Source organism: Podarcis muralis, chromosome 1 (assembly GCF_964188315.1).
Source record: "Podarcis muralis chromosome 1, rPodMur119.hap1.1, whole genome shotgun sequence".
NCBI classification, from domain to species: domain Eukaryota; kingdom Metazoa; phylum Chordata; class Lepidosauria; order Squamata; family Lacertidae; genus Podarcis; species Podarcis muralis.
Window position 1 is genome coordinate 81,230,805 of NC_135655.1, and position 27,577 is coordinate 81,258,381.

At 46.1% G+C, this 27,577-nt stretch overlaps 1 protein-coding gene and 1 long non-coding RNA gene across 2 annotated transcripts in view; one reads left to right on the plus strand and one right to left on the minus strand.

Annotated features, from left to right (window-relative positions):
* On the plus strand, positions 1-26,920 carry OSBP (oxysterol binding protein). Its single transcript, XM_028738029.2, has 14 exons — positions 1-490; positions 11,143-11,351; positions 14,133-14,383; positions 18,156-18,354; positions 18,560-18,662; positions 19,899-19,953; positions 20,499-20,633; positions 20,845-21,090; positions 21,324-21,444; positions 21,893-21,996; positions 22,221-22,316; positions 22,666-22,844; positions 23,487-23,707; positions 24,918-26,920. The coding sequence occupies exons 1-14, from the start codon at positions 153-155 to the stop codon at positions 25,058-25,060; spliced, it is 2,400 nt and encodes a 799-aa protein (XP_028593862.2). The 5' UTR covers positions 1-152; the 3' UTR covers positions 25,061-26,920.
* The window catches only part of LOC144328682 (uncharacterized), a 3,929-nt gene continuing 2,757 nt past the window's right edge, over positions 26,406-27,577 (minus strand). Inside the window, exon 3 of the long non-coding RNA XR_013393880.1 lies at positions 26,406-27,181. This is a non-coding gene — a long non-coding RNA (uncharacterized LOC144328682). The remainder of the gene's footprint in view (positions 27,182-27,577) is intronic.

A 27,577-nucleotide genomic window follows, 5' to 3' on the forward strand; every position in this document is an offset into this window, starting at 1 on the left:
TGGGGAGGGTTGGGTGACGGCGCGACGCGCATCGTTTGGGGGGAGGGAGAAGCCAAGAAGGAGGGAGGCGCTCAGCCTCCGGCGGTTCCTGGTCTCTCGTTGGCCGAGGCAGTTCGGGGCTCGCGAAGGCGGCGGCGGTGCTGCGCGGTGCCATGTCGGAGTTACGAGCGGCGGGACCCGGCCCAGCGACGACGCCTGGCGGAGCGGGCGGCCCCGTCGCCTCCGTCCCAGGAGCGACCTGTGGGCCCGGCCCAGCGCCCCCGCTACCCTCTCCGGGGCCTGGCGGCGGAGGAGGCACCCTGGGCCCTGGGGGACCGGCCCCAGGGGGGGTGACAGGCACTCCAGGGGGGAGCTCTACTTCCGCTTCCGGGTCCACCAGCTCCACTTCCGGGTCAGCCCGCGAGGGCTGGCTTTTCAAATGGACCAATTACATCAAAGGGTATCAGCGGCGCTGGTTCGTGCTGAGCAACGGGCTCCTGAGCTACTACAGGTGAGGCCACGCCCCGTCTGCCGGCCCTGCCAGGGTGGCCGGCCACGCCCCTTTCCTGCTCCGGTCGCGCCCAGGGCGCCTCCTAAGGCCTGTAACCCTCTTTCCCTCTGGCCGGCCTGCACCCGGCTGGGCATTCCTCCCCCTGGACAGGCCTGCGTGGCAGGAGCAGCAGCAGTAGCCTCCTCTGTGTGGAGCAGCCACTTCCCTGCCACGTGGCATGAGGGTGTCATGGCTTAGCCACGTCTTGAGAAGCATCAGGGGGGCTTCCACACCTCTGAGTCTCCCCTCAGCTATTCTGCCTTACATTCCTACCCCCACCTCAGATATGCATGGCATGTACAGTGGTACCTCGAGTTACAGACTCCACTAACCCAGAAATAGTACCTCGTGTTAAGAACTTTGCTTCAGGATGAGAACAGAAATCGTGCTCTGGCAGCTGCAGCAGGAGGCCCCATTAGCTAAAGTGGTACTTCAGGTTAAGAACGGACCTCCAGAACGAATTAGGTTCTTAACCCGAGGTACCACTGTACTGCATTCTGACATGAAGATGAGGGTGGTGATAGCCGCATTATTTCCCCTTTCTCCACACCTGCGACATTCTGCGGCTTTCTCCTTCCCTTGATGCCAGCCAGCAGAAAAGCCAAATGTGTTCTAAGACACCCTCCTCCTCCTCCACATCCTTGGCAGCATCGCTGGGCCACATCTTTTTGATTCTCTGTTGCAGCCAATGGCACGGGCAACACACAGTCTGAGAGATACATCCTCTGTGATGTGTTTTGGTGTACAGTACTTGATACTTAAAAAGAAATGCAAAAAATGTAGCCCTGTTGATATAATGCTATGATGGTCACAAGCCATTTTTCCAAAAGACCTGTGTTCTGTGTTCTGGGTGTGGCGGATTTGGCAGAGGGGCCACATAAGCTGGGAATAGAAATAGCTTTTCGGAAATCACTGCTTCTAACATTCCTTGGTTAGGAGAGAAATTCTTCCCAGCAAGTTAGAAGCTGCACATAAACTGTATTTGCCCTATGCATCCTTCCCTTGTTAGGATTGAGAGCTATGTTCAAATTCCTGCTTGGCTGTGAAGCTCAACAAGTAGCCTGGGGCATGTAACTAACTCTCAACTTAATCATCCTTATTGTGAAGAAAATTAGGATAACCCTGTACTCCAAGCATCCCCAAACTTGGCCCTCCAGATGTTTTGGGACTACAGTTCCCATTATCCCTGACCACTGGTCCTGTTAACTAGGGATGATGGGAGTTGTAGTCCCAAAAAACATATGGAGGGCCGAGTGGGGGGGGGCTGCTGTACTCCATAAAGGAAGGCTGTGTTACAAATGTAATGAAACCAAACAATGAGGCCATTTATTTATGACAAAACCTACCTTGTGTTACTTACTTAAACTGTGAGTTCCCAAACCATCCGTGCTTCAAAACTTTTCTTCAGATGATTCAGTTTCTTCATGAGTCTTCTGCAAATGCAGAAACAAATACTTAGCATTATATGTTGCCTGTCTAAGCAACCCTTCATAGCTTTCAGTGCTGTGTTGTATGTCTGCGCCACCCTTGTGCTTTCACATAAATGTTACTCCATATCACTGATGAATAGTAAAGCCCCAGCAGTTTTCACCTACTTTCTTCCAAACTGCATGTGCATTCCTATTCCAGCTACCTCTGCATGTTAAGTGAACATATATTTGTGAATTAGACAAATCTCTTCAAACAATTGCAGCCCAGCTGGTGCCAAACATACTGCTCTGCTTTCCTTTGGACCACAGCAGTGAGGCTAAGAGGAGGGTTTTGTTGCCTGGGCATCCCAGGACCTCCATACATACTGCCCAAGCTTGCACCTATTGTGCTTACTTCAACTAATTGTATTCCACTCATAAAACAGGAGGATTGTCAAGCAGCATATCAAACAGAACTTCTGGAGAAAAACTATTATTCCAGCTACCTTACTAATCAAAAGTATGTTGAAACTAACTTAATGGAATGCCTCTGGGATTTTTAGGGAGAGAGCTCAGGTTCTCATTTTTGCCCCTGCTTTGCTCGTCAGCTGTGTTATTTCCTAAAGAGAAGGGAAATCTAAGTAGTGGGAGGGTGAATGGAGATATGGAATAATGAGAAGTGTTTCTGGAATCTGGGCTCCCAATCTTACGCATGTTTGCTCTCATTATAGTCAATGACACTTGCATCCAAGGATAGCAGCCCTAATCCATGGGTGGAGAACTAGATTTGGCCAATGAGCCAGATTGTTATTTTCCCCACCTCTTGTGGGTCAAGGTTGACAGGTGGGTGGAGCCTAATCCAGTGTCCGGTAATAATTAGCTGTGTAGCAGGTGTTGCCTTACTATGCCATATGCATCTTTTCTTCTCTGTTGATGTTCTTTTGCATTGCTGTTAAGTCTGGAGTGCGAATGAGGCTCCTTCAACAACTTTCCCCTTGCACATTTTTTGTGGGGCCTCTGTTAACTTAACATTTTGAACTAAAAGTATGCATTTTCAGAAACAGACCTTGAAGGTGCAGTAGTAAAGGGAACAAAGAGTGTGGTCAAATAGTAATAAGGAGTCTTGTGGCACCTTAAAAGCAAAAAATTTATTGTTGCATAAGGAAGGTTTCGTAGATCAGAGTCCACTTTGTCAGATGCATCAGGACTCCAACCTTGAAAGCTTTTGTCATAATAAATCAGCCTGTTAAATGCCTGCTAAGAGGCTAGAAGCTCCTCCTCCATGGCCAGCATGGGAAAATAGGCTAGTAGCATCTTAGAAAGCGGACCTTCTACCAAAAGGGACAGAAACCCTTTCGTTTGTGGCCAGCGTGAAATGCAGCAGGTTAGTGAAGGAGTAGCACATTTCCTTCTTCCACCAACCTGTTCACTTACCTGCATGGAAGTCCTTGTTGCAAAATGCAAGGTTGTAATAAATCCATTAGTCTTTAAGTAGCCACAAGACTTTGATGTGCATGTTACAACAGACTAATATGGTGGTGACCAGTTTGACAGAGAAAGAGCCCCTTTTCACTAGTGGGTTACAGGAAAGATTATTCGCCCAAGTTTAGGAAAATGCTTATTTTTCACTCATAACTAGCTAAGGGCCCATCTGAACTGTGTTCTCATTCACTCATAGGCTGTGTACTCATTCACCCAATAAATCTTGTCCTCTGACCTTGCAACTTATTTCATTGTCCTCTTTGACCAGTGACATCTTGTTGGTTGATCTGCTCTGATACACACATTGAGGTTTATGGCTTTTCTGGCTGCCATGAGCTTATCTGTTATGGTATCACATAGTAGGTCATAAATGCCTTTAGACCAGGCAGCTGAGGAACATCAGAGAGCCCATAATTGGAAACCTGAAGCTCAGAGCAGCTAAAAATGGAGAAGAAAAATCCAACTACTTTGAATTTTGAGTAGACCCAATGTTTCAATGGGTCTTCTCTTAAATATGACTACTGTTGGATATTGCCAAATCATTTTTTTCTTTTTAATATTTATAGTGTTTCTCTTTTAAAGCAACTGGATTTTAAAGAAAATCTTAACTGAGCACACATTTAAATTGTGCACATGCAGGTTTACATGATATATACATATATATATATACAGTTGTATCTTGGTTTTCGAATATCGTAGTTCTCGAACGTTTTGGCTCCTGAACGCCGCAAACACAGAAGTGACTGTTCCAGTTTGCTAACTATTTTTGGAAGCCGAATGTCCAGTGCGGATTCCGTGACTTTTGATTGGCTGCAGGTGCTTCCTGCAGCCAATCAGAAGCCACACTTTGGTTTCTTAATGTTTTGGAAGTTGAACGGACTTCTGGAATGGATTCTGTTCGGGTTCTAATGTATGACTGTATATACAGTGGTGCCTCGGGTTAAGTACTTAATTCGTTCCGGAGGTCCATACTTAACCTGAAACTGTTCTTAACCTGAAGCACCACTTTAGCTAATGGGGGCCTCCTGTTGCCGCCACGCTGCTGGAGCCCGATTTCTGTTCTTATCCTGAAGCAAAGTTCTTAACCTGAAGCACTATTTCTAGGTTAGTGGAGTGTGTAACCTGAAGCGTATGTAACCCGAGGTACCACTGTATCAGGGGTGGCCAACTCCCAAGAGACTGCGATCTAGTCACAGAGTTAAAAACTGGCAGTAACCTACCCCCTTTTTGGAGATTCGGGTTAAAGTTGTTGAGTTTTTTCAGGGAGGAGGTAAAATGTTGAGCTTTTTTTAGGGGAGCCACAGTTGTTCAGCTTCTTTGGGGGGATCCAGTGATCTACTGTAGACGTCCAGTGATCTACCGGTAGATCACAATCTACCTGTTGGACATGCCTGGTATATATAGCGGAGAAGGGCAGGTGTTTGGGGGAAAATACTTTGGCAATCCCACCCACCATTGAACCCAGTGTGTTTTGACCATATGCAATTTTGGCTTTATGCGCTATCCCCAGAACGTAACCCCTGTGTAAGTTGAGAGGCGCCCGTACGAACAAGCAAGTGAATGCTTACACATAATCTCTAAAACTTCATCATGGCCATCTATTAAGCCCTCTGATTTGCAGCTTGCTTTTCTATGCAAAAACAAGGTCTATTAGAAAATTATTCAACATCAGAGATCAAGCAGTAAACGTGATACATTGCTGTGTCTTCCTGTTGGAGACCAGTTATCCAATGCATGTGGATCTAGGAAATGTCATACTATATAACACCACAAATATCCAGATTGGTTGGATTGTACTGTTTTCCACCCTCCCAACATCATGCGTCCTGTGGCATGTTCAGTTAAATGTTGATGTTTAGGGCTTTAAGGAAGCAGCATGGATATTATTTCTTTCTAATGCTGGGAGAAACACTGTTTTGTCCGCTAAGTACCAGCTCTTGCTCCTTGAAAGTTCTGGACACCATTATAGCTCAACTGTACGCATGTTTATTTGGAAGGAAATCTCACTTGATTCAATGGGACCTGCTTCCAAATAAGCATGAGTAGTATTACAGCATTAAAACCCAAACCTGTGTACAGTGGTACCTCGGTTTATGAACTTAATCCATTCCGGAAGTTCATTCTTAAACCAAAACCATTCTTAAACCGAGGTGCACTTTCCCTAATGAGGCCTCTTGCCACCAGTGTCCTTCCACCATTCGGGTTCTGTTCCTAGACCGAGGTAAAGTTCTCAAACCAAGACACTTTCCTGTTTTGCGGAGTTTGTGAACCAAATCGTTCTTAAACCGGACGTTCTTAAACCAAGGTACCACTGTATGTCTGTTCAGAAGTAAGTGCCCATTGTGTTTAGTGGAATTTAATCTCAAGTAAATCTACATAGAGATTGCAGCCTTTAGTCTTCAGGTAAGTGATCTGGCATGTGAACAGAGAAAGCCAAGCAGAAATCTTTTTTTCTCTCTGAACAGATATCATTCTGCAGTGCAAAAGGCATGTTGGCTTCGGGATCAAAGGTTTTGGTTGATCCTAGGTTATACAAAGGTTCTGTTTAGTTACTACCCAATAGATCAGTACACTTGCTTGTTCAGGAAATGCATACATTTAAAAATGGCAATACTGATTTAAATCAGTACAGCCAAACTGAGGCTCTCATCATTTAAATTGGATGTTATAGACTTTGGAATGGGTCTTATTAGATCCATGGGGTGGTTTAGAAACCCGTAGGTGAAAAGGAAAGGATGGTGCTTTTTGCTTATATATGTGATGGTGTGACACATAGATTGAGGTGTTGCAGTTAATATCCTATGCTTTTGCCAGGTTTGGGTTGTCCTGTGTTAATGGGCCATACATAACCTATTGTCACTTCCATGTTTAAAAAGGATTATGAGGGTGATGCTTTGGGTTCTGACTGATAGTAAACAGTAAATTATGCAAATCTAATACATGGCCAGTTTTGTCTTCCTTTCTGTTGTGAATTGTATGCTCCTCAGAAACATAAGAGAGTTAGTCTCTAACTTAATAATAATAATAATAATCATCATCATCATCATCATCATTTATTACATATACTATGCCCATCCGGCTGGGCCTCCCCAGCCACTCTGGGCAGCTTCCAACAGGATATTAAAAACAGAGTAAAATATCAAACATTAAAAACTTCCCTAAACAAGACTGCCTTCAGATGTCTTCTAAAAGTCAGATAGTTGTTTATTTTCTTGACATCTGGTGGAAGGGCGTTCCACAGGGTGGGCGCCACTACCGAGAAGGCCCTCTGCCTGGTTCCCTGTAACTGCACTTCTTGCAGTGAGGGAACCACCAGAAGGCGCTTGGAGCTAGATCTCAGTGTCCAGGCAGAATGATGAGGGTAGAAATGCTCCTTCAGGTACACTGAGCCGAGGCACCTCTGCAATAGTTTGAGTTAGCTTTCACGCTTTCCTGCAAAGGATATTGAACTGTAGCTTTTTTGAGGAGCCCAAGGCCCCCATTGTTGAGGCTGAACACAGAGCTGGGCAGGAGCGATGTCAGGACGTTGCATCAGGCCCCCTCAATGTACTTTGGAAGGTAGAGCCTCTGGACACAACTATAACTTCCAGGAACCCTTGGTTAGGAATTGTGATAGTTAAACCAATTTAAATTTGTAGTGGAGACATGTCCCTTTCCAGAGTTATTGCTACCCCTCCAGATCCTGGTCTACTTTACATACAATTTCTCTCTGACGTGCCTGGATATATGACATATTTACTGATCGGTTGAATGTATCACAACATCAGTTGTGCAGTGCTGTAGGCACAGGTAGTAGGGTGACCTTTGTCTTTTTCCTATGAGTCCCATCTGCCCTCTATTATAAGAATGTGCTAATGAGACACTAAGTCCCTTCTGATGAGGTTTTGGTAAAGTACTTGCACTAGTGATGTTCACTTGGACTATTTGTTGTGCTCTACTTATCTCCTGATCCATATTTTGTGAGGGTGGCAAGGAGGGTGGCTTTAGCGGTCCTATAGGAAGGAATGTTTTGTACAAACCTCCAAGGAAGACTAAAATAGCCAGTATCCAGGAGTACTGGCTACTGTCAGGGGAATGCCATGGGATTATTGGTGTTGAGATTCGGGGTCTGCTGCCTCCAGACAAACATACTATGGATGACTGTCTGCAGCCCCTTCTTATTAATGACTCCATCAGTGTGTTGTCTACTCATCTTTGAATGAAATCAAACCTATATTGTTAGTGCAGACCCTTCCTTTCCTCACACCAAATCTAGCCAACGGTATTAAAATCACCCTGTGCCACTTCTTTGGGAATTTGCCCCTGTGTAGGCATCCTGGCTTTTAGCCAGCGAACATATATTTTGAGGGAGCCATGCCTTAGGCAGAGATGGCTGACTTGTTAGCCCCTCTCCCGTAGTTTGGTCTGTATTATTCATAAAGTAACTGGACTCTGGAGGATAAGAATAGCTGGCAAGCCAGGCTCATATTTCCCCAGTGGACTCAGCCTGCTGGAAGGAAGGAATGCCAAGTTACCCTCTGTCCAAGCTTTAGGAGGAAGCAGTAAACTCGGGGCCTCTGCGATGAAGCATTCTGGCAGTTTCTCTGTGCCAGCCCCAAGCAGGCTGTGTGTGTGCATTGTTGTTGCCTATGTGCTACTCAGCCTTGCAGTGGAAAGGAGATGGCTCTGCCTTGTACCAGGTCAATACATAGGGAACTTTGTTCTTGTCTTGGGCTGAGAGCGGGGAGGGGTTTGGCGAGCCTTAAGGTAGGCGGAATGTATACTTAGTCGTTTCTGCAAAACTGGGAAAGCTGTAAGCGCAGCCTTGGGCAGAGGGAATGTTGAGAAAATTGGGGACTGAAATGAATGGTGGCCTGGCTGTCTGGAGGCCTTTTGCATTCCAACTGCCTCATCCACACTGGGCTCCCATCCATGAGACTTCCTGGCAAGCTCTGGAATTCCCTGTAGGCCTGTGTCTTGAGGATATGTGATACACATATACTGTATACAAACGTGCAAATGAATCGGCTGAGTGGTAATTGACTTAACTTTTACTCTGAGTAGATCCGTTGAAATAACACACTCAACAGAGCAGTGCGTCTGCTCTGTTGAATAATAGCTATAAAAGATAATGATATCTTTAATAATTGTACCTATAATAATATCTATAATAGATATATTACTGTTTTCCATTGTAGAGTGGCTCAAGTTCAATAGGTTACATGTAGACCCAATATCAAACTTGGTTTTTCTGGATGCTACGGCAAATTCTGTCTATCCCCGTAATTCCTTCAGCCCAATATTTCATTTCATTGTTTGGTGTTGAGACAGATCTCTCCCTGTGTTTTGAGGGAGAGGGTAAAAATGCCCAATTTCTGGACATTTGAAGGAATCGCAGAGAATTTTTCTGTGTTGTGGAATTACCATTAGACTTTATCTGAAACACCCATCAGTGAATGAAACTATAATATAAATATTCATATGTTTGTGTGTGTGCATTGCATTAATGAGCGTGTAGACAAGAGTCTTGTATCTTGGGAAGGACTGTGGTGCACAAACGCACGCACGCATGCATGCACACCCTTATCTTGTGAATGTGCTTCTTGAAAATCCAGCATTTTCTCTGAGTTTAGACGCATTGGTCTGCATCTAGTTCTGGCTTTAACGCCCCCAAACTCCTACAAGTCTGGCCGAGTCCCAATATTGAATGTAAAATCCCCCACCATCTGGCCTGTCCGCTCTTGCGTGTGTGGCTGGGACGGCCAGCTTGTTGAAATTATCAGGACGCTCTGCAAAGTTCAAGAGATTGCCCTATTAATAGAAATGCCTGCCACTAGTGATCACAGTAACAGAGAGGAGACTTTTCCCTTCCCTTCTGCCCCACTCAAGGGGGTCATCCCAGCCAGGGAATCACTTTACATATTTTGTAAAGTGGGGAAACAACTTCTATTTGGGCTGTGCAGTATTGCCAAGCATTTGAGAAAGTGAGTGGTAAATAACTTGCTCACTAACTTTCAGCACGTCAGTTTAATGATTAGTCAACGCAAGTGACAGGATGCCTACAACTTTGTGCAGACTGTATCTGATTGCCATACATTGGACAAATGACAGTTTGGTTATACAGTGGTACCTTGGTTCTCAAACTGAATCCGTTTCGGAAGTCCGTTCCAAAACTAAAGCATTCCAAAACCAAGGTGCGCTTCCCTTAGAAAGTAATGCAAAATGGATTAATCCATTCCACACTTTTGAAAACAAACCCTAAAACAACAATTTAACATGAATTTTACTATCTAACGAGACCATAAAATGAAAGCAATAAACAATGTGCTGCAGTCACAATCAATCAGTCAGTAGCTGAACTGGGTTCCACACAGTCACAAAAACAAACGAAAAAGAGCCGCAGAAGTAAAAATGCAAAATAAATACCAAAAGCAGACAGACCTCAGCGTAACACTCAAATGGAAGTGTGGCACTCAAAACGGAAGTGTGACACAAATGGGAAGTGTAACACTCAAAACAGAGCACATTTGACTTCTGAAAAAAGTTCACAAACCAGAACACTTACTTCTGGGTTTGTAGTGTTTGGGTTCCAAGCTGTTTGAGTACCAAGGTGTTTGAGAACCAAGGTACCACTGCACCATTTTGGGGAAACGGGGTAGGACTTGGAAACCCAGCTAATACAGTCCAAAGCAGGAGACAGCTCTGGACAAATAGCCCTCTGGTAAAACTGTTCCTGGACTTTAGTACCTCAGTCTGCACTTGATTTTCATGTTCCTCCATGGACCATCAATAGGTCCTACACAAAGAAAACTAATATGGCAGCGGGAAGGCTAGATAACTAGATACATAGATCATATGACTGAATCCTTCCCATGTCAATCACCTGTAGTATAATCCAGCCATGTTTTCATGCATGTTTGTTTTTATCTAAAAAGCCTCCTAAATGAGTCAAACTAAGGTCTCCATAATCCATTTCTGCCATGGACTCATTAGCCAAGTTGCTAGTTTCTTTTCCATCCATAAAGTATTATTCACCTGCCTCACCAAAAGGAGTATTTGTGTTTGCTGCCTTTCTGGAAATTGCTGCCTCACCAGGTTGTCAAGAGAGCTAAAGCACATCCAAAACGTTTGCAAATCAAAACAGTGCTGCACAAAGGATAACTAGGGGTTGTGTGAAGTTTAGGGTGTGCCTGTACGCTAGAGGTATGTTGAAAGGATCAGAAATGCGAGACAGTAGAATTCTTATTGGTAGTTGCACTAGACAGAAGACGTTCTGCTACTGTCGCAGTCCACTTAAGTTTCCAGCCAATCCCCTTCCTGTTCTCAATCTTTTCATTTTGAAAAAAACCCCACCTGCACATTTCTGCCCCCTCTCCTCTAGCTGACTTCCATTGTTCCAAGAACTAGACATCTGCCTTTTTTATTATTTGAATCTCATGGCATCAGGTGGCTCCTATTCTGCAATCTGCTATGGTGGACATTCTCAGACAGCTACCTACATGTGGGAATAGCAGCAGACAGTTTACATACCAGTCAGGGAAACACAGTGGTGTTTCTTCCTTGTAGCTGTTGACCCATCATTCCCTATTGCCCTGGAAAGGACAGATACCTAGGACTCTCACTTGCTGTCAGTTCCCAAATGTGGTGCCCTTGTCTCATTATTCTGCGTCTTGAGATTAGACCTCTGAAGCTTGTGCTTCTTCATGCCCTGGTGACCGCCCTCCTACTTTGTCCTTCCGGCAGATCGAAGGCAGAGATGCGACACACCTGCCGTGGAACCATCAACCTGGCCACGGCTAACATCACAGTGGAGGACTCCTGCAACTTCATCATTTCCAACGGAGGGGCACAGACCTACCACCTGAAGGCCAACTCAGAGGTTGAGAGGCAGCGCTGGGTCACGGCTCTAGAGCTGGCCAAGGCCAAAGCTGTCAAGATGCTGGCAGAATCAGGTAAAGGGTGTGTTCAGGGCAGTGCAAATGAAGCAGGAGGTGGGTGTGGGTGAGCGCTGAGAAACTCAAGAGAGCTTATTGTGGAGGGAGACACCCAGGAAAATCAATGAGACAAATGGAGAAATGAGATCTTCTGAGCAGATTTGGTGTTGGCTAATAGCACTGGGGCAAACAGGAAGTAGCTGAGTCTTCTGTTCTCCTCATCCTACCCTGCTTGTTTGTTTGTGATTTTGGGCTACCCTTGGTAGGTAGCCTCACCTGTGAAACGCATATAGGCTAAAATACCTGCAGAGAACAATTCCTAGTCTATTCTAGGCCATGGGGTTAACATGAGGGCGCATCTCTTCCAGTTTGTCCTGTTCCATCCTATTTAGAGCACCAACTCCTTGGGGCAAGGTTTTCTGCCAAACACCAAATGTTTGTTACTCATACAAATTGCTCGGTGTCCTTTGCCTTGTGCGTGTGACATACCAAGGAAACAGGCCACTTGGGGCCATTGTGGTTTATAGCATGAGGCCTCTGGAAAATGTGGCTATATTTTTAAGCATCAGGCTTTTCAGAATGGTTAGCTTTCTGTTTCCCAAACCAAAAGTGCATTTTAGCAGTCAGTACCAAATCTGCTTTGCACATTACCCAATCAGCTGAGCCTCGCATTATAATCTGGTGGCTCCTGAGCTAAAGCATCTGTCAGTAGCTGACAGTAGCTGATGTATCTGATTAGGTAAAATAAGTGTCAAAAGCAAGTGCCCAATGTCCATTTTTGTATTGAATAAATCATGCATTGAATTGAAGGAGTTTTGGTCCCTCGACTCCTGGGTCCCCCCATCTGGTGTCTCAAACATGTTTGTCTCTTCTCCGTAGGACATATTTGCTCTGTGTAGAAGGGGAAAGAAGTGGAAAATGTGCCACCAGCTACTGATGGGGGTTTTGTTTTATTTTCATAGAATTCTAAAGAAAAAGAAGAGGTATCTGGCAGCTTTACCAGAAAGAATTTCTTCAGTGTTTTCAAAACAAAATGTCCTTTGCCCAGTAACATTAGATTGTGTTGTGACTTAGGCATCAGAGTTTCCAATATTAGCCCTTCTTAGCTCTGTTGAATTTTCATTATCCTGGTCCCCCATCCCCTTTTAAACCTAAAGCTAAAGAAATAATGGGAGAGAGAGGCATTTATTTGTGTGCATCGTCATTATCCACAGCACGAGATTCCAAGCTCATGATACTGAAACTCCGACTCCCAAATGTTAATACCTGCTCTCTCTCTCTCCCTGTTTGCGTGTCTATCTAATTTATCTGCTATGTTGACACTCAAAATGTTGCCGTCTAGATACTGTGCTCTCATGTACTCTTCCTCTCAGCGACTTCATGTCTCATTGTTGAATAGTATTTCTCTTGATTGCTTGCAGCAGACATTCCCCCATCCGACCGGATAGTTTTTTGTAAGTTCCTTATCATTCTACTTTGGGACTCATTACTTGTTGGTAGTGACGAAGCACAAGAGTGAGCCAACCATTTGTGTGTGTTTTTTAATCACTAGAATGTAAGGACTGTCTTGCTGAGTTGGACCAAAAGTCCATCTACTTCCTCATTTTAAGAGCAGCCTGCCATATGCCTCTGAAAGATCACAAACGGGGCATGAAAAGTGATGGTCTTCCTCCAATGTACCCCCCCCCCCAAAAAAGAGAGAGAGATGGGTCTTCTGTTGTTTATCTCCAACATCTTGCTACTGAGCATGCGAGTTCCATTTAAGTATCATTGCTAATAATACCTAAAAGACACATTCTAAATTCATTTTGTCCAATCTTTTTCAAAGAAAAACAAGGGGCCATTTTTATTTAATGGTTGCTTACGGTGTTTGAATTCCATATGTTAACTGCTTCAAGAGACACAGCTACTTTTCTTTTGTCTGTCTTGGACTTGCCACCAATCGGTTTCACAGGGTAACCTTGAGTTCTGGTATTGCAAGAGAAAGACCTGTACCCACACACTCGCCAGAGCATTCCTAGCATTATAAACCCACTGTTGGAGGGAGGAAAGTTACACAAGAGATTGGGCTCCGAACAATGTAAGACTTTCCAGAGAAATGGCATGATCTAGCAGTGTGGAGAAATGTGTTTAAACATCACAACTCTTATAAATAGACTCATCGCTTGCAACTAGGAGGTGTTGCATACAGTAGGCGTGGGATACTTGGTTTTGCCAATATATTTCTCACTTCTGCTTTAAGGAGCACAGATAGTGAAATCAGACCTTAAGGCTGCTACTTTTCAGAGGTTCCCAATGATCTTAACCCTTTGAATATTTATACTGTCTTTATTGCTCCCAATTAGCTTTGGGATTATTGTTTTTTATCACTGCAAGTTTTATTTCTGCTTTGATTCCACTGCTTTGCCTATATACTCAGAAAAGGATTTAAAAAAAACCAAAACACCACCAACCCTGAAATCAATAATATCTGTAGTACCACAATTTACACCTTAGTTCCTTGCTAAAATGGAGGGGTGGGATTAGAAATCCTGTCCTTTGCTTCAACAAACCATTGAACTGGCAAGAGAGATTTCCCTGTTAGCTACCTATAGCCCCAACATTGGCCAGTATCTTCACTGGACTATGGGAAGGGATCACATAATGATGGCGGGTGGGGGTGGGGAGAGGAAACAGGCTCCCTTTAGTCCCCTGAAGCTAGGCGCCAGTGCTGAGAATAAAGGAGGACCTGGAAATGCATCTGCTTCTGGGGTGAGCCTTGCCTTGAAGGTGTTAACAGCTGCAGCCTTTTCCCCACAGACGAGTCGGGTGATGAAGAATCAGTGTCTCAGACAGACAAGACGGAACTGCAGAACACCCTGCGCACCCTCTCTAGCAAGGTGGAGGATCTCAGCACCTGCAACGACCTGATTGCCAAGCACGGGACGGCCTTGCAGCGCTCGCTCAGCGAACTGGAGACCCTCAAGCTGCCTGCCGAGAGCAACGAGAAGATCAAGCAGGTCAACGAGCGCGCCACCCTCTTCCGCATCACGTCCAATGCCATGATCAATGTAAGTGTGCTGCTGCCAGACGCTCTGGCTCTGAGCCGGCCGGCGGGAAGGGGGCCGCTGGATGCTTCCCAGATCATTGGCTCTGCAGGCTTTAATCATAGAACTTTCAGAGCCACTGCAGCATTTCCCTCTTTTGAGAAGAGAGATATGATCTGGTGGGTTTTGGATTTATAAGCCGTCTGTGACATCACCCATTTTAGCAAAATATATAAGCCTCTGCTCATCCTGAATCCCCTGTAGTTAGCTGGCTGTGCTTTCTTAGCCCAGTGTGGCCACACTGTGGCCAGTCGAAAGAATTGCATTGAAGGCACGACTCAGTATAAGAAAAGGACGTGATGGGAATTGTAATCCATAAACAGTACATCAAATCAGATTTTTACAATCGTGGAGCAAACCAGAAGGAGAAGTGTAAAGAGAAAGCCTTCAGAAGAATTAAGGGCTGAGGGCCGTAGGATGCTGAAATTTTGCGGACTTGATCACCAGACCCATGGCATCACAGTTGTAGCTTTGTTTCCCATCTACTGGGGGTTGCCATCAGGCCAGCCTTTGAGAACTTTGCAAGGGGGTTATTATTATTATAAATATTATAAATATTATTTATTAGTTGCTTTTTTGCCACAGCAACTCAATGTGACTTAAAGTATTTTGAGCAAACACATACATGCATTAAACCAGCATTTTTAAAAAGTCTTTTTAATATTCTATTCTTAAAAAAACTAAATTAAAATATCTCACCCATGCAAAAAAGCCATAGGTCTGACAGAAAAGGAATGTTTTTGCCTACTGCCTAAAGATACATAATGAAGGTGCCAGGCGAGCATTCCACAAGCAAGGAGCCACCACTGAAAAGGCCAATTTTTGTGTTGCTGCCCTCCGGACCTCTGGCAGATTGGGGACATAAAGAACCTCCTCAGATGACAATTGCAGGGTCTGGGTTCTTTCATATAGGGAGAAGCGGTCCTGGAGGCATTGGGGTCCTGAGCTACATAAGGCTTTATAAGTCAAAACCAGCACTTTGAGTTGGGGTCGGAAACTAAATCGGTAGCCAGTGCAGTCAGGCCAGGATTGGTGTGATGTGCTCAGACCATCTTGCCCAGTGAGCAACTGGGCCATTGAATTCTGCACCATCTGCATTTCCCAAAGACAGCCCCATGTGTAGTGCATTGCAGTAATTTAGCCTAGAGGTTACCGGAGCAGCATAGACAACAGAAGTTAGGCTGTTCCTTATGGAGGCATAGCTGGGCCACCAGCTGAAGCTGATGGAAGGCACTCCATTCCACCGAGGCCACCTGAGCCAAGTGGCAGCAATCTATCCAGAAGTGTCTCTAAGAGGGCAAGAGATCCCTGAGCAGTCAGAATCCCAGAAAGGCTCTGAGCTACAATTCTGTGGGGGAGAGCTCAACTGGGCACAGTGGAACAAACAGCTACATGCGGTTGCACTTTGTGTAGTATTGTTCTTGGTCCTTAAACTTGCTCCTCTCTCCAGTTTCCAGTAGTTACCAGCTCACTTGAGCAAAGTACCATCTAATGTCTCACAGTAGCAAAGCTGAGAAGGTCCTTTTGGTAAATTCCGGTCTACTGTTGCTCCTCAAACTCTGTACTCTGGGATGACTTTAATGCAGTAGAGACTATTGCAGACGGGTTTATCTTTGGACTCAACTCTGGTCGCTGCCAGTATTGCATGTCTTCCTTCTGCATCCCATGTTCCTGGGATTTACATAAGTGTGCACCTTCCTTGCCTAAATCAGGTGACAGTCTAATTCACCTCCCACCTTTGCAGGTCAACCACTGTATGGTTCAAGTGTCAGGGAAGGATTTCTGTTTTGACCAGGGCATGGTACAACCCTGGGGCAAACAGTAAACTGTAAAGCAAAAGATTTATGCAAACACTCCAGAAATATGGAGAAGACCTCTAAATTGTCCCAAAGTTCTGTAAGTCATTCCTAGAAAAGCTATAGCTTGTTCTCCTCAGACAAGTAGATGCTATCATTGGTGTTTTTGAAGCAACTGGCGAACTGTAACAATGAAGCTGACCACTAGGTGAAGCCCTCCCTTAAAGTGGGAACATGACAGCCTTACACATATGTCAACAAGAATTACCAACTAGCAAAATTGTTTACTAGCCAGCTAAGAAGCTAGTGGGCTATGCTTCCTTGTTGGGTATATACCAGGATCAGAACAATCCATCCCTTCTCCACCAGCCCACTTACTGGTTTGCATGGAATTCTGTGCACTTCCTTGCCAGTGTGGAATTCTTGGTTGCCTATGGCTACCAGAAGTTGTTAAATACAAACCTGGAATCCACTTCTTTGAAGATGGAATGACATCACAATAGCTTTTAAACAGAAAGTTTTTAACTAAGCATGGACAGTTTTATACCACAAAAGCCTACCACTGTGGATTACTCAAGAATTTGAATAGGAACTACATTCTATAAATTCTGTTGTTAACCACCTTTGCCCCTCAGCTATATAGCAAACCTCTAGGTGGGTTCAAAAGGAAGTCAAAAAGAAGGCAAGACCTGTTTTGGTATATATTTAGGAGCAAAGGATTACTTGGTCTGAAAGTCTTACCTTTCTTTGACCGACATTAATACCATATTTACACGCATCTAATGTGCAATTGAACCTAATGCGCACCTCAGTTTTCAAAACCTTGAAACGAGAAAAGTATTTGCTGGCGAATATAAATGCACCATCAAATCTAAAGCGCACCCTAATTTTCACTATGTGATATGGCCAAAAAAGGTGTTTGTTACATTCGAGTAAATACAGTATTCCATACATGTCTGTTCATTTTGCTGCCTTAAGCAAGGATGCAAGATTTGTATTGATGCATTTCCATTGCCAGATATGCAGAGCATCTTATCAGACAGGCAAATTTCCTAGCATTCTTTTATTTTGCCTTTTTAAGTGTGTGCTTTTCCACAAAACCTTCTGGACAGATACTAAATTACAGCATTTTATCCCAAATGCTCAAACTAAAACAGTCCGCTTAAAGTCTCTGAGTTTAGAGCAGAGCCTGGGAAGGTTTTCCCACTTTTGACCCTTCCTTGCCCCCTGTACAGACCACAGTCTCAGCTTTCCTGCCCCTGAGTACTGGTTGTTGAAGTTCCCCTCCTTCCTTCCTTTTTATTGTGTAACTACTGCTCCATTTTGCACTTAGGACAAATTAATCAACTAAGGGTAACATTTAAACAGCTTCTGTTTAATTCATGAAGGTCCAGGAGTCACATTTTCAGTATTTTGTGATTTGCCCAGATTTATTTGCTGGGGGTGTGTTTGCAGCCTTTTGCATGGAATATTTGGTTGGGCTTCTAGCAGACGAGTGTCCCTGCCCATGTCTCTCTGAGCATCTCTGTTCAGTGAGTGTCCATGGTGAAGTTGCTAGGAGACTGGTGAATGCTTATTGGGTCTCCGAGTGGGAGGGGCAGTTAAGAGCAAAGTGTCCTGAAAGGGCACCTGTCCCCAGCAGTTCCTGTTAACCCACAAGAGGACCCACTTACCACTTTAAGAGCAGGGGCAGCAAGAGGCGCTGCAGTGCAGCTTGACCTGGGCCAGAATCGGGGCCAGCCCTACAATGCTACAGAGCAAAGTGATCACCCGGTGGCACCATGGGGGGAACTATATGAAGGCAGGAGTTGGCGTTTGACTAGCACAGCAAGACAAGAAGTGTTGGCCTCACAGCTGGAGTGACATTTGGGCCAGCCGAGTGTCCGGGGCCCATACAGACCAGAGTGGTGAGTGCCGCCTCGCTTTGGTGCTCCCCACAGGCTTGCCGAGACTTCCTGATGTTGGCCCAGACGCACAGCAAGAAGTGGCAGAAGTCCCTTCAGTATGAGCGAGACCAGCGCATCCGTTTAGAGGAGACCCTGGAGCAGCTGGCGAAGCAGCACAACCACCTGGAAAGGGCCTTCCGTGGAGCGACAGTTCTACCAGCCAATGCCCCCGGCAGCATGGATTCTTCTAAAGGTAGGAATGGAGGGCTTTGGCCTCCATCTCTTCTATCAGCCAAGCTCTAGCTCTTCTGCTAGTCTCCATTGCCCTTTCCTTTGTGGGTTCCTACTCAAAATTGCTTCTGTTGTGGGATGCTTGCCCCAAAGTCCCAAAGTATTTGGAATCAAGTACTAGTAACTGAAACCAAGAAAGATAACATCAGCATGTGTTCCTCTTACAGATCGATGTTGCCCATCAAAGGGAGATATGAGTGATGAAGACGATGATAATGAGTTCTTTGATGCTCCTGAGATCATCACCATGCCTGAAAGCATGGGCCATAAGTAAGTGGCGCCCCTCTCCCATTCAGCTGACAGCTTAGCACCCATCAGCCTTTGGCACTGCAAACTTGTGAATCTACGGAGGTGTTTCCCTCACCTTGAATGCTTTCCCACTCCCATAGCCTGTGCCATAGGTTAGAGGGGGACAAACTGCCTGGGTGAAATTCAACATACCAAAGCAGGTTCTGTGTGTTCCTCCCCTGTTAAGTGTGTTTTATAGAACTGGGGCATCTTGCTGCCTCAGCCTTCAAAGGAGAAAAAGGAAGAGAGAATGGAGAGGGTGGAGGAAAAGGTGGAGAGGAAATCTCTTGAATATAAAATAAAAGTGATTAGTCCACCTAAGTCAATGCTGTCCACTCTTACTGAGAGCTCCCTGAGATATTCAGGATCCAGATTACTTCGTGCAGGGATGTCTTAACTTGTGACTCTACAGATGTTTCTGGACTACAGCTCACATCATTCCTGGCCGTTGACCATGCTGGCTGGGGCTGATGGGAGTCCAGCAACATCTGGAGGGGCACAGGTTAGTTGCCACTGACATTGTGCTTTAAAGGTCCAGACTAGCACCTGAAATTGCACCCAAGGACAGCTAAGACAACATTGTTTTCCAGAGTGGGTGAAACATGATCAGACAACCTTACATTGTCAGCAATTAGGCAACTGTGCTCCATGCCAGCTTATGTTTCTGGAACACATTGTTGCAGTAATTTAGTTGGGTATGGCTGCCAGTGACTTCAGGCTCAAGCAAGCAGTGCATAGCTTCAAAGGAGAGAGAAATGGAAATAATACATTTCTGTCACACCCCCAAACAACATGTACAGCTGTCACCAGACAACAGTCTCATGCTTCATTCATGCTTCTAGGTTATTTAGATGTAAGAGCATACAATTGCTGTGATTCCCCACTCCCAATTGCAGGTTAAATTAGTAAAGGGACAGGATAGTAATGAGGAAAGTAGAACAGGAGACCTGGCAAATCAGTACACTACACTGACTCCTTAAAAGTAGTCCATGGGCACCATTCGGTAATTTTATTTTGCCTTTTAACTTAATAAATAAAGATCAATAGATCCATAGATTGGTGGCCCTGGTTATACTTGCTGTCCAACTCTGACAAACGAGATACTCTGTTTGGTGTTTGGCAGCACTGTTCTCTGTGCATATTTTTTTCCTGATAGCACATTACTTCAACTGGAACATCCTAGTTTTCTCATGGTGTGTCTTTCTGTAATTCCTTTAGACGAACAGGAAGCAACATCAGTGGTGCTAGCAGTGAAATCAGCCTCGATGAGCAGGTAGACCATGTCTTTGATCTGAGGGGGAGGGAAGCAATATTTTTCACCAGATGCTGTTGGGACCCTGCAGAGGGAGATAGCTGGAACAAGTGGGTGCTTCGCAAGCTTCTGGAGTACCTCAGCAGTGTATCCCCTAAATGAGCCACAGTCTGCATGGACGATGGGATGCAGAGCACCACCTGGAGGGTTGATGGGTCTCATTAGTCCTCCTGTAAGCCTACAAGTGCTCAATATACTTTGAGGCATACTTTACGATGGAGCTTATTGAAGGCTTGGGAAAGCAGGGGTAATGTTGGCTACAGGATCTGCCTTGTTCCACGTTTCTGTCCATTTGGGACAGGTCTTACTGCACTGAGCTTAGTGATTCTGGGCATTGCCAAGAACCTCTTTCTGCATAAATGAAGGTGCTCAAGTCATGGAAAAGTTGTTTACTTTTCCCAAGGCTTATAGTTAAATTGGGAACCTCTTTTACAAGACTGTATAGAATTCACTGTCCAGCTTATGCCTTCCCACCTGTCTTGACTAGTCTCCTTTCTCTCCCAAAGTATAAACACCAGTTTATGGAAGACACCAAGAAGGAGAAGAGAACCCGAATTCCTCACAAACCAAATTACAGCCTGAACTTGTGGAGCATCATGAAGAACTGTATTGGCAAGGAACTCTCCAAGATTCCCATGCCAGTGAGTCCCCTTAAGTCTAGCTTGAGTAGTAAGATCTGGGGCTTGCTGTCCTGTGGAGAAAAGGGGTGGGAAGCCATGACTCTAACCCAACAAGCTCTGTGAAACGAGACTCTGTATGAACATGGAGTGTGCTTGCTGCATCCAGACTTGCCTTGCATACTTCTGCCCCAGAGGGGCTGCCCTGCCTAACATCTGCTGCTTCTTCCTCCAGGTGAACTTCAACGAGCCCTTATCTATGCTGCAGCGCCTCACAGAGGACCTGGAATATCACGAGCTGTTGGACCGGGCAGCCAAGTGTGAAAGCTCTCTGGAGCAGCTCTGCTATGTGGCTGCATTTACCGTATCGTCTTACTCCACCACAGTCTTCCGCACTAGCAAGCCATTCAACCCTCTCTTAGGGGAAACCTTTGAGCTAGACCGGCTGGAGGAGAACGGCTACCGTTCCATCTGTGAGCAGGTGACTTTGAGCTGGAATACTTGATTGATTCCAGATGCATGGAAGATACATTTCAGTCTTAAGCAAATTAAGTTCTGTTGTGTGTCAGTAGCACTTCCTTTCAAGTCAGTGTGCTCAGGGGATGTATCTGTTGGGGGTGTCTGCTGTCAGCTCTTCCTGCTTCTACATATTCCTGGCGACTCGCCTGCTGAATACACTCTTCTTCCTTAACTTCTCTCTGTCCTGCCCTCTAGGTGAGCCACCATCCTCCAGCTGCTGCCCATCACGCTGATTCCAAGCACGGCTGGACCCTTCGTCAGGAAATTAAAATCACCAGCAAGTTCCGTGGCAAATACCTCTCAATTATGCCCCTTGGTGAGTCTTTGCCTTGAGATGCCTGCTGTTTTAAAGGGACATGGAAAGCTAATGGTGCCCATTGACAGACGGAATTCCATCTGTGCTTCCCATCTTTTACCAAAGTCCAGGGTCTCCAGCCTGGAGTCAGGCTGTCTGGAGACATAGCTGAGCCACTTACAATGGGCATCTCATATGCACAGCACCTTTTAGGGCATTCATTAGCACATTCACCCTTGCTGTGTCCCCCTCAGGGGTATTAAGAACACATGCGTAGCTTGGGTGCTCATAAAATGGGCATTTGTGGAGAACGGGGAAATCAGGTCATCCTTAGCTGACCAGGGATTGGTACCTAGATCGACCAGAGCTGAGTCAAAATGCTGTTCTGCACTAGACTTTGATGTATTTTTCATCCTAGCAAGGATTCTGCATCAATGTGAAATGATCCTAAGCACATTCTTATTTCTAGGTACCATCCACTGTATCTTTCATGCATCTGGCAATCACTACACATGGAAGAAGGTTACCACCACAGTGCACAACATCATAGTCGGCAAATTATGGATAGACCAGGTGAGTTAAAAGTGGTGGTGGTGGGGACTGTTAAGGCAGCATTGCAGCCCAAAGTGTGCTTGGAGGGTAGTTCTGATAGCCAGGACTTTAGAGGTCCATTTTCCATATTTCCCATTGAGTTGCTACTCTTGATGATCTGCTCAGCTGTTACAGAAGCATTTTAGTGGACTGCATAAATAGTCCTGAACCTGCTTGACTTTATTCCTCCCTTTTTTTCTTTCCAGTCTGGTGAGATTGAAATTCTGAACCATAAGACTAGCGAGAAGTGTATTCTCAAGTTTGTTCCATATAGCTACTTTTCAAGAGATGTGGCTAGAAAGGTAAGAGATGTTGTACTAAAGCATTTTACTGTGGGGATGGCAAGAACAATGTCAGCCCCTCTACAACAGAGAGAGGTAAAAGGCCTGTTTAGTGGTAGGAGGGGCCTTTTACATAAGATGAAGGGTCACATGGACAGCAGTGACCTAGGCAGCTAAGCCAGTACCTCTAGAGAATGTTCTTTGAATATTGCAGCTGCACTCTGGAGTCCTAGCAGACCAGCTCCTGAGAACAGCTCTGGGTGCTTTTCAGCTTCTTTGTTAGCCGTGGGGAGACTATAATGCAATTCTGACGCCTGGGTGGGCTTGTACATAACTTTGCTGGACCTTCTTGAACTCCTTTCTATGGCAGGTTACTGGAGAGGTGTTAGATCCCTCAGGAAGAGTGCACTTTGTGTTGCTGGGCACCTGGGACGAGAAGATGGACTGTTTCAGGGTGACAACCAGTTTGGAGAACGGTGGCGACAGCCGGCAGAGAGCGCACGAAGCAGAGGACAGCAGGGTCATGCTGTGGAAGAGGAACCCACTCCCGTGAGTAAGGGAGGTAGCCTGACTCCTCACGTGAGGAGCTGGTGCACGGCCATGCTCTGCTTTGCGTAACCAAGATGACTATCGTCTCAACTGGCTTTTGTGGATGGCAGAATATGGTTATGGTTGTTGCTTTTAGAGCATGCCTTTGTAATCAGCAATGCCTTTGTGTACTGTGTGTGTTCCTCCCAAGAAAAAGTGAGTTGAGACCTGTATAAATTATGGCAAGTGTCCGGGTCCTGTGGAGTGCGGGAAATACACTTTCTGCTAGTCATGGGCTAAAGAATGGAGGACACTGAAGAGCCTGGAAATCCAGCCTCACCTTTCCTCCCTTATCCATCAGGCATTGTCCACACATGCAAGCCTATTTTAAGAGGGAATGGAAACAGTCCTCCAGGTTGCAGACTTCTGTGTTTGTGTGGCGTGGTCACAAGAAATACACAGCCCTGGGTACAAGTATACTGACCCTTTGAAAAGGAGCTGGTGACCTAGGGTCTTAGATAATGTGTGCGTTTCTTTCCTGCCACCCTAAGAGGAAGATTAAGCTCACTTTCTACACCAGAACTTAGGCTGCAGTGTAACTCAGAGCCTTTCTGCCATCTGAATTTGTTCTCTCTCTCCCCCCCCCCCCCTTCCTTGGTGCAGGAAGAACGCTGAGAACATGTACTATTTCTCTGAGCTGGCTTTGACGCTCAATGCCCCAGAAAGTGGCACTGCTCCCACAGACAGCAGGCTTCGGCCTGACCAGCGACTCATGGAGAACGGGCGCTGGGATGAAGCCAACGCAGAGAAGCAGCGCCTGGAGGAGAAGCAGCGCATCTCTCGCAAAAAACGTGAAGCTGAGGCCGTGAAGGCGACAGAGGACGGTAAGCGCTTGCCCAACTTGCCCCCGCACTGATTTTTAAAAGGCAACAGGAACATATGAAGCAGCCCAAGTACAGTGAGGTGGTTGGTCCTCCTAGCTGAGTCTTGTTTGTTCTTGGCTGTCAATGCCTCTCCAGCTTATTGGGCAGAGCGAATAATAATAATAATAATAATAATAATAATAATAATAATAATTTATACCCCGCCCATCTGGCTGAGTTTCCCCAGCCACTCTGGGCGGCTCCCAATCAAGTGTTAAAAACAGTACAGCGCTACATATTAAAAACTTCCCTGAACAGGGCTGCCTTAAGCTGTCTTCTGAATGTCAGGTAGTTGTTTATCTCTTTGATATCTGATGGGAGGGCGTTCCACAGGGCGGGCGCCACTACCGAGAAGGCCCTCTGTCTGGTTCCCTGTAGCCTCACTTCTCACAATGAGGGAACCGCCAGAAGGCCCTCGGCGCTGGATCTCAGTGTCCGGGCTGAACGATGGGGGTGGAGACGCTCCTTCAGGTATACAGGACCGAGGCCGTTTAGGGCTTTAAAGGTCAGCACCAACACTTTGAATTGTGCTCGGAAACGTACTGGGAGCCAATGCAGATCTCTCAGAACCGGTGTTATGTGGTCCCGGCGGCCACTCCCAGTCACCAGTCTAGCTGCCGCATTCTGGATTAATTGCAACTTCCAGGTCACCTTCAAAGGTAGCCCCACCTAGAGCGCGTTGCAGTAGTCCACTGCTTCCTATGATCCTTTTTAGCTGGAGGTGCCTGGTATTGAGTCTGGGGCCTTGCATTGCAAAGCCGTTATTTATGATTGGGATTTTTTATTGGGATTCTTGCCAGCTCTTCTGCATAAGGTCCCGGGAGGGGGGTGTACAGCCGGGTAAAAAGCACAATGTTAAAATCAGTTAAAACAGTTTGCAATCAAAAGAACAGGTGCAGCTCTGCAGAGAGGGAATTCCACAGTTTAGGGGCTGCCACAGAGAAGGCCCTCTCCTGGGCTGCCACACCTTGCCTTCCAAACTTCCAAGGGCAGAGGACATATCAAGAGTTGCTCCATCACTGAACTATGGCCCCTCACTAAGGGAAAAGCATAGCACTGACTTCCCAGCAAAAATGCCAGCCAAATGCCATTTGTTGTTGTTAATTTGAGAATTCTCCCTCTCTCCCTCCCTCCCTCCCTCTCCTGCTGCCCCTTCCTTCCTCCCCTGCAGGAACTCCTTATGATCCCTACAAAGCATTGTGGTTTGAGCGGAAGAAGGATCCTGACACCAAGGAGGTGTCCCATGTGTACAGGGGAGGCTACTGGGAGAGCAAAGACAAACAGGACTGGAGCATGTGCCCTGACATCTTCTGAGCTGGAAGCAGCAGGACTATTAACGAGGATGGAGGGGAAAGAAGAGGGTAGTGGAAGAAGGATGGAGGGGGAGCGGCTGATCATGTGACTTCCTGCCTAGTGCTTTCCTCACCGAATCTGTCTGTCTTAACCAATCACTTGTTTTGAATCAATCACCCAAAGCAGAATCCAGCAGTGGTGATTGGCTGGGTTGCCTTAGCTGATTGAAGCTGAAGTTGGTGTCTGGATTCCTGGATGGCTGGGGACAAGTAGAAATAGAGGACTGTGCCCTCCATTTCCCCACCCAAAAGAGAGTATTGTTCTGCTCGCAGACCCCCACCTTTGGGGAGGAAGAGGGGGAGCAACACCGTGCTTACATGGATTGCCCTCCCTTTCTACTTCCAGATAGGGGCCCGTAGTCAAGACCTTGAATGTATGCACCAAGAGAATAGCTGGGGAAGATACAGGGACCTTTTGACCATAAGGGTTGCTCTCTTTTTCCTCCTTCCCAAGCCCTGTGTGGCACTCTACCTACAGGAGAAGTTTCTGAAACATCGGGTGGGCAGGAGGAGGATGATAGGTGGATGCCAGTTCTCTCCAGGAGCCACTGTCTCTTTGTTCACACAGGTGGCAAAGCAACTAATTGTGCCCTAGGGAAGCGGGCACAGGGTGGTGGCAGTGGGTGGGTGCAGGTAGCTCTGGTTTCAGCGGAACCCGCCTTTGTGACATCACCAGCTGTTCATACGATGGTAGGAAATAAAACTTACTTGTTCTCCCTTCCCCATAGCAGGCTTCAGATTTTCCCCACATACACTTGGGTGGAAAGCGGCGATGCAGGACACAGCCTCCCCTCTGCCTAAAGCAACCTCTGGCTTAATGCGCACCTGTTTATATGTATATTATATATATGTAGAGAGAGAAAGAGAGTGAGAAAAAAAGAGATATAATTTTTGTTCTGGTTTTCCCCCTCCTGTACCTCCTATCCTGCAGACCCCATTTTGTAACACTTGCCCCCAGCTGTCCCCCTCCACTGCCACCGGATCCAGGGAGACGCTCTGCAGAAAGCGTGACAGTCAACAAGGGTTTGCTTGCCTTGCCTTCTTTAAAATAAAATTTTAAAAAACACTATCTGATGCAGAGCTGGAGCTCACTGGCATCAGGCTCCTCACTGTGCAGGCACAAGCCAGGTGTCCATGGATTCCGCTGTGAAATAAGGAGGCTGCAAGAACTCCCCAAACCGGCCTTGGGACAGCTCTGCTCTCAGCTGCCAAAGCTGGATCCTAAGGTTGACAGAGGTGCTGCCGCTGTGTTGAAGTGGACAAGGGCACAGAGGCTGCCCTAGCCAAGCCAACACTCGGGGGGGGGGGGGGGTGCGTGTGAATGTGTATGTGTATGTATGGACTATAAGGCAGCCCCTGCCCTTGGCTAAGGATCACACAATGAGGTGCCTTCCTTCTGTGTTTCCTATCCTCGTTTTTTCTTTTTCTTTTCTGTGTTTTTCTTTCAACTTCCAAACTTTAGCCACTGAAGGGGTAAGAGGTGGCGGCGTTCCTGCCCTGGGATGCTTGCGAGTGGGATGGAATCACCTTGCTGGCAGGTAGAAATGAGGCCGTGAACCCTGCCATCCCCAGCAGCAAAGGACAGTGCTGCTCAGTGGGAAGGAAAGGGGTTTTGGGTGGGGTCTCTGTGCTCTTTGCTGCTCAGTCCCTGTCTGAAGCCTGTTTTCTGCAGCTTGTAGAGGCTGACACATCCTTGCATAGGATATTGGCAGGCGTTAAGAGAGAGAATATTCCTGCAATTCTATTTTTGGATTATTATTTTTTGCCTTATTGTCTTTTTTCCAAGAAAACTAAATTAAATAATAAAACCTGAAATATCCAAGAGTGCTTTTTGTGTGTATCACTTCAACTATCAGGCCTGAACTGACTTCTTTGTCCTTTTCAACTTCTTCCCTGTTTTGTCAGTTTATTCTGGTCTAAGGGGCAAAGATTAAGAAGGGAGCACACATACCTCTGAACCTTTGTCTCCTCCTCTCCTGGCACCTTAGTAGGGCCTGAAACGTTTGTCTGCCTTTTCATTTGGACTTGGTTCTGACGAGGCTCTTCTGAAGTCTCTAAGGTTCACCAGGCGTGTGTCCTGTTTCTTGCAGGGGCAAGAAAATCCTTGTTTACTTAACTGAAGCTAGACAGCGCCTGCTTTCTGCTAAATGTTGAACCCTGCCAACAATCTCACTTGGGATTCCTTCACTCCCAGTGCTGTGTGTCAGTATCAGTGACCATGGAGAAAATACTGGGGATGATCACCATTTATGTTTCCCTAGGCTAGGACTCTAGACTGGATAAGGGTAAAGTAGGCTTTTAAACTGAGTATACCTAGAAAGCAAGCTTGCAGCACTTGTTTCAGTTGTGACTGATTCCATGGCATGACAGGGATGACAAATGGAGTGTCTTTCTAGCTCAGGGATGTGGGACGTCAGGCCTTTGTCACTGGCCTCAGGACTCTCAAAGTCACCCTCCCTAGCACTCTTCCCCAGTCCAC

What these genes read in the sequence shown, in the direction of transcription:
- OSBP (XM_028738029.2), top strand. Translation starts at nt 153, where the DNA reads ATGTCGGAGTTACGAGCGGCGGGACCCGGCCCAGCGACGACGCCTGGC. An exon ending in CCTCTCAATTATGCCCCTTG is followed by an intron (nt 21,445 to 21,892) that starts GTGAGTCTTTGC and finishes TCTTATTTCTAG; the next exon opens with GTACCATCCACTGTATCTTT. An exon ending in CAAGAGATGTGGCTAGAAAG is followed by an intron (nt 22,317 to 22,665) that starts GTAAGAGATGTT and finishes TTTCTATGGCAG; the next exon opens with GTTACTGGAGAGGTGTTAGA.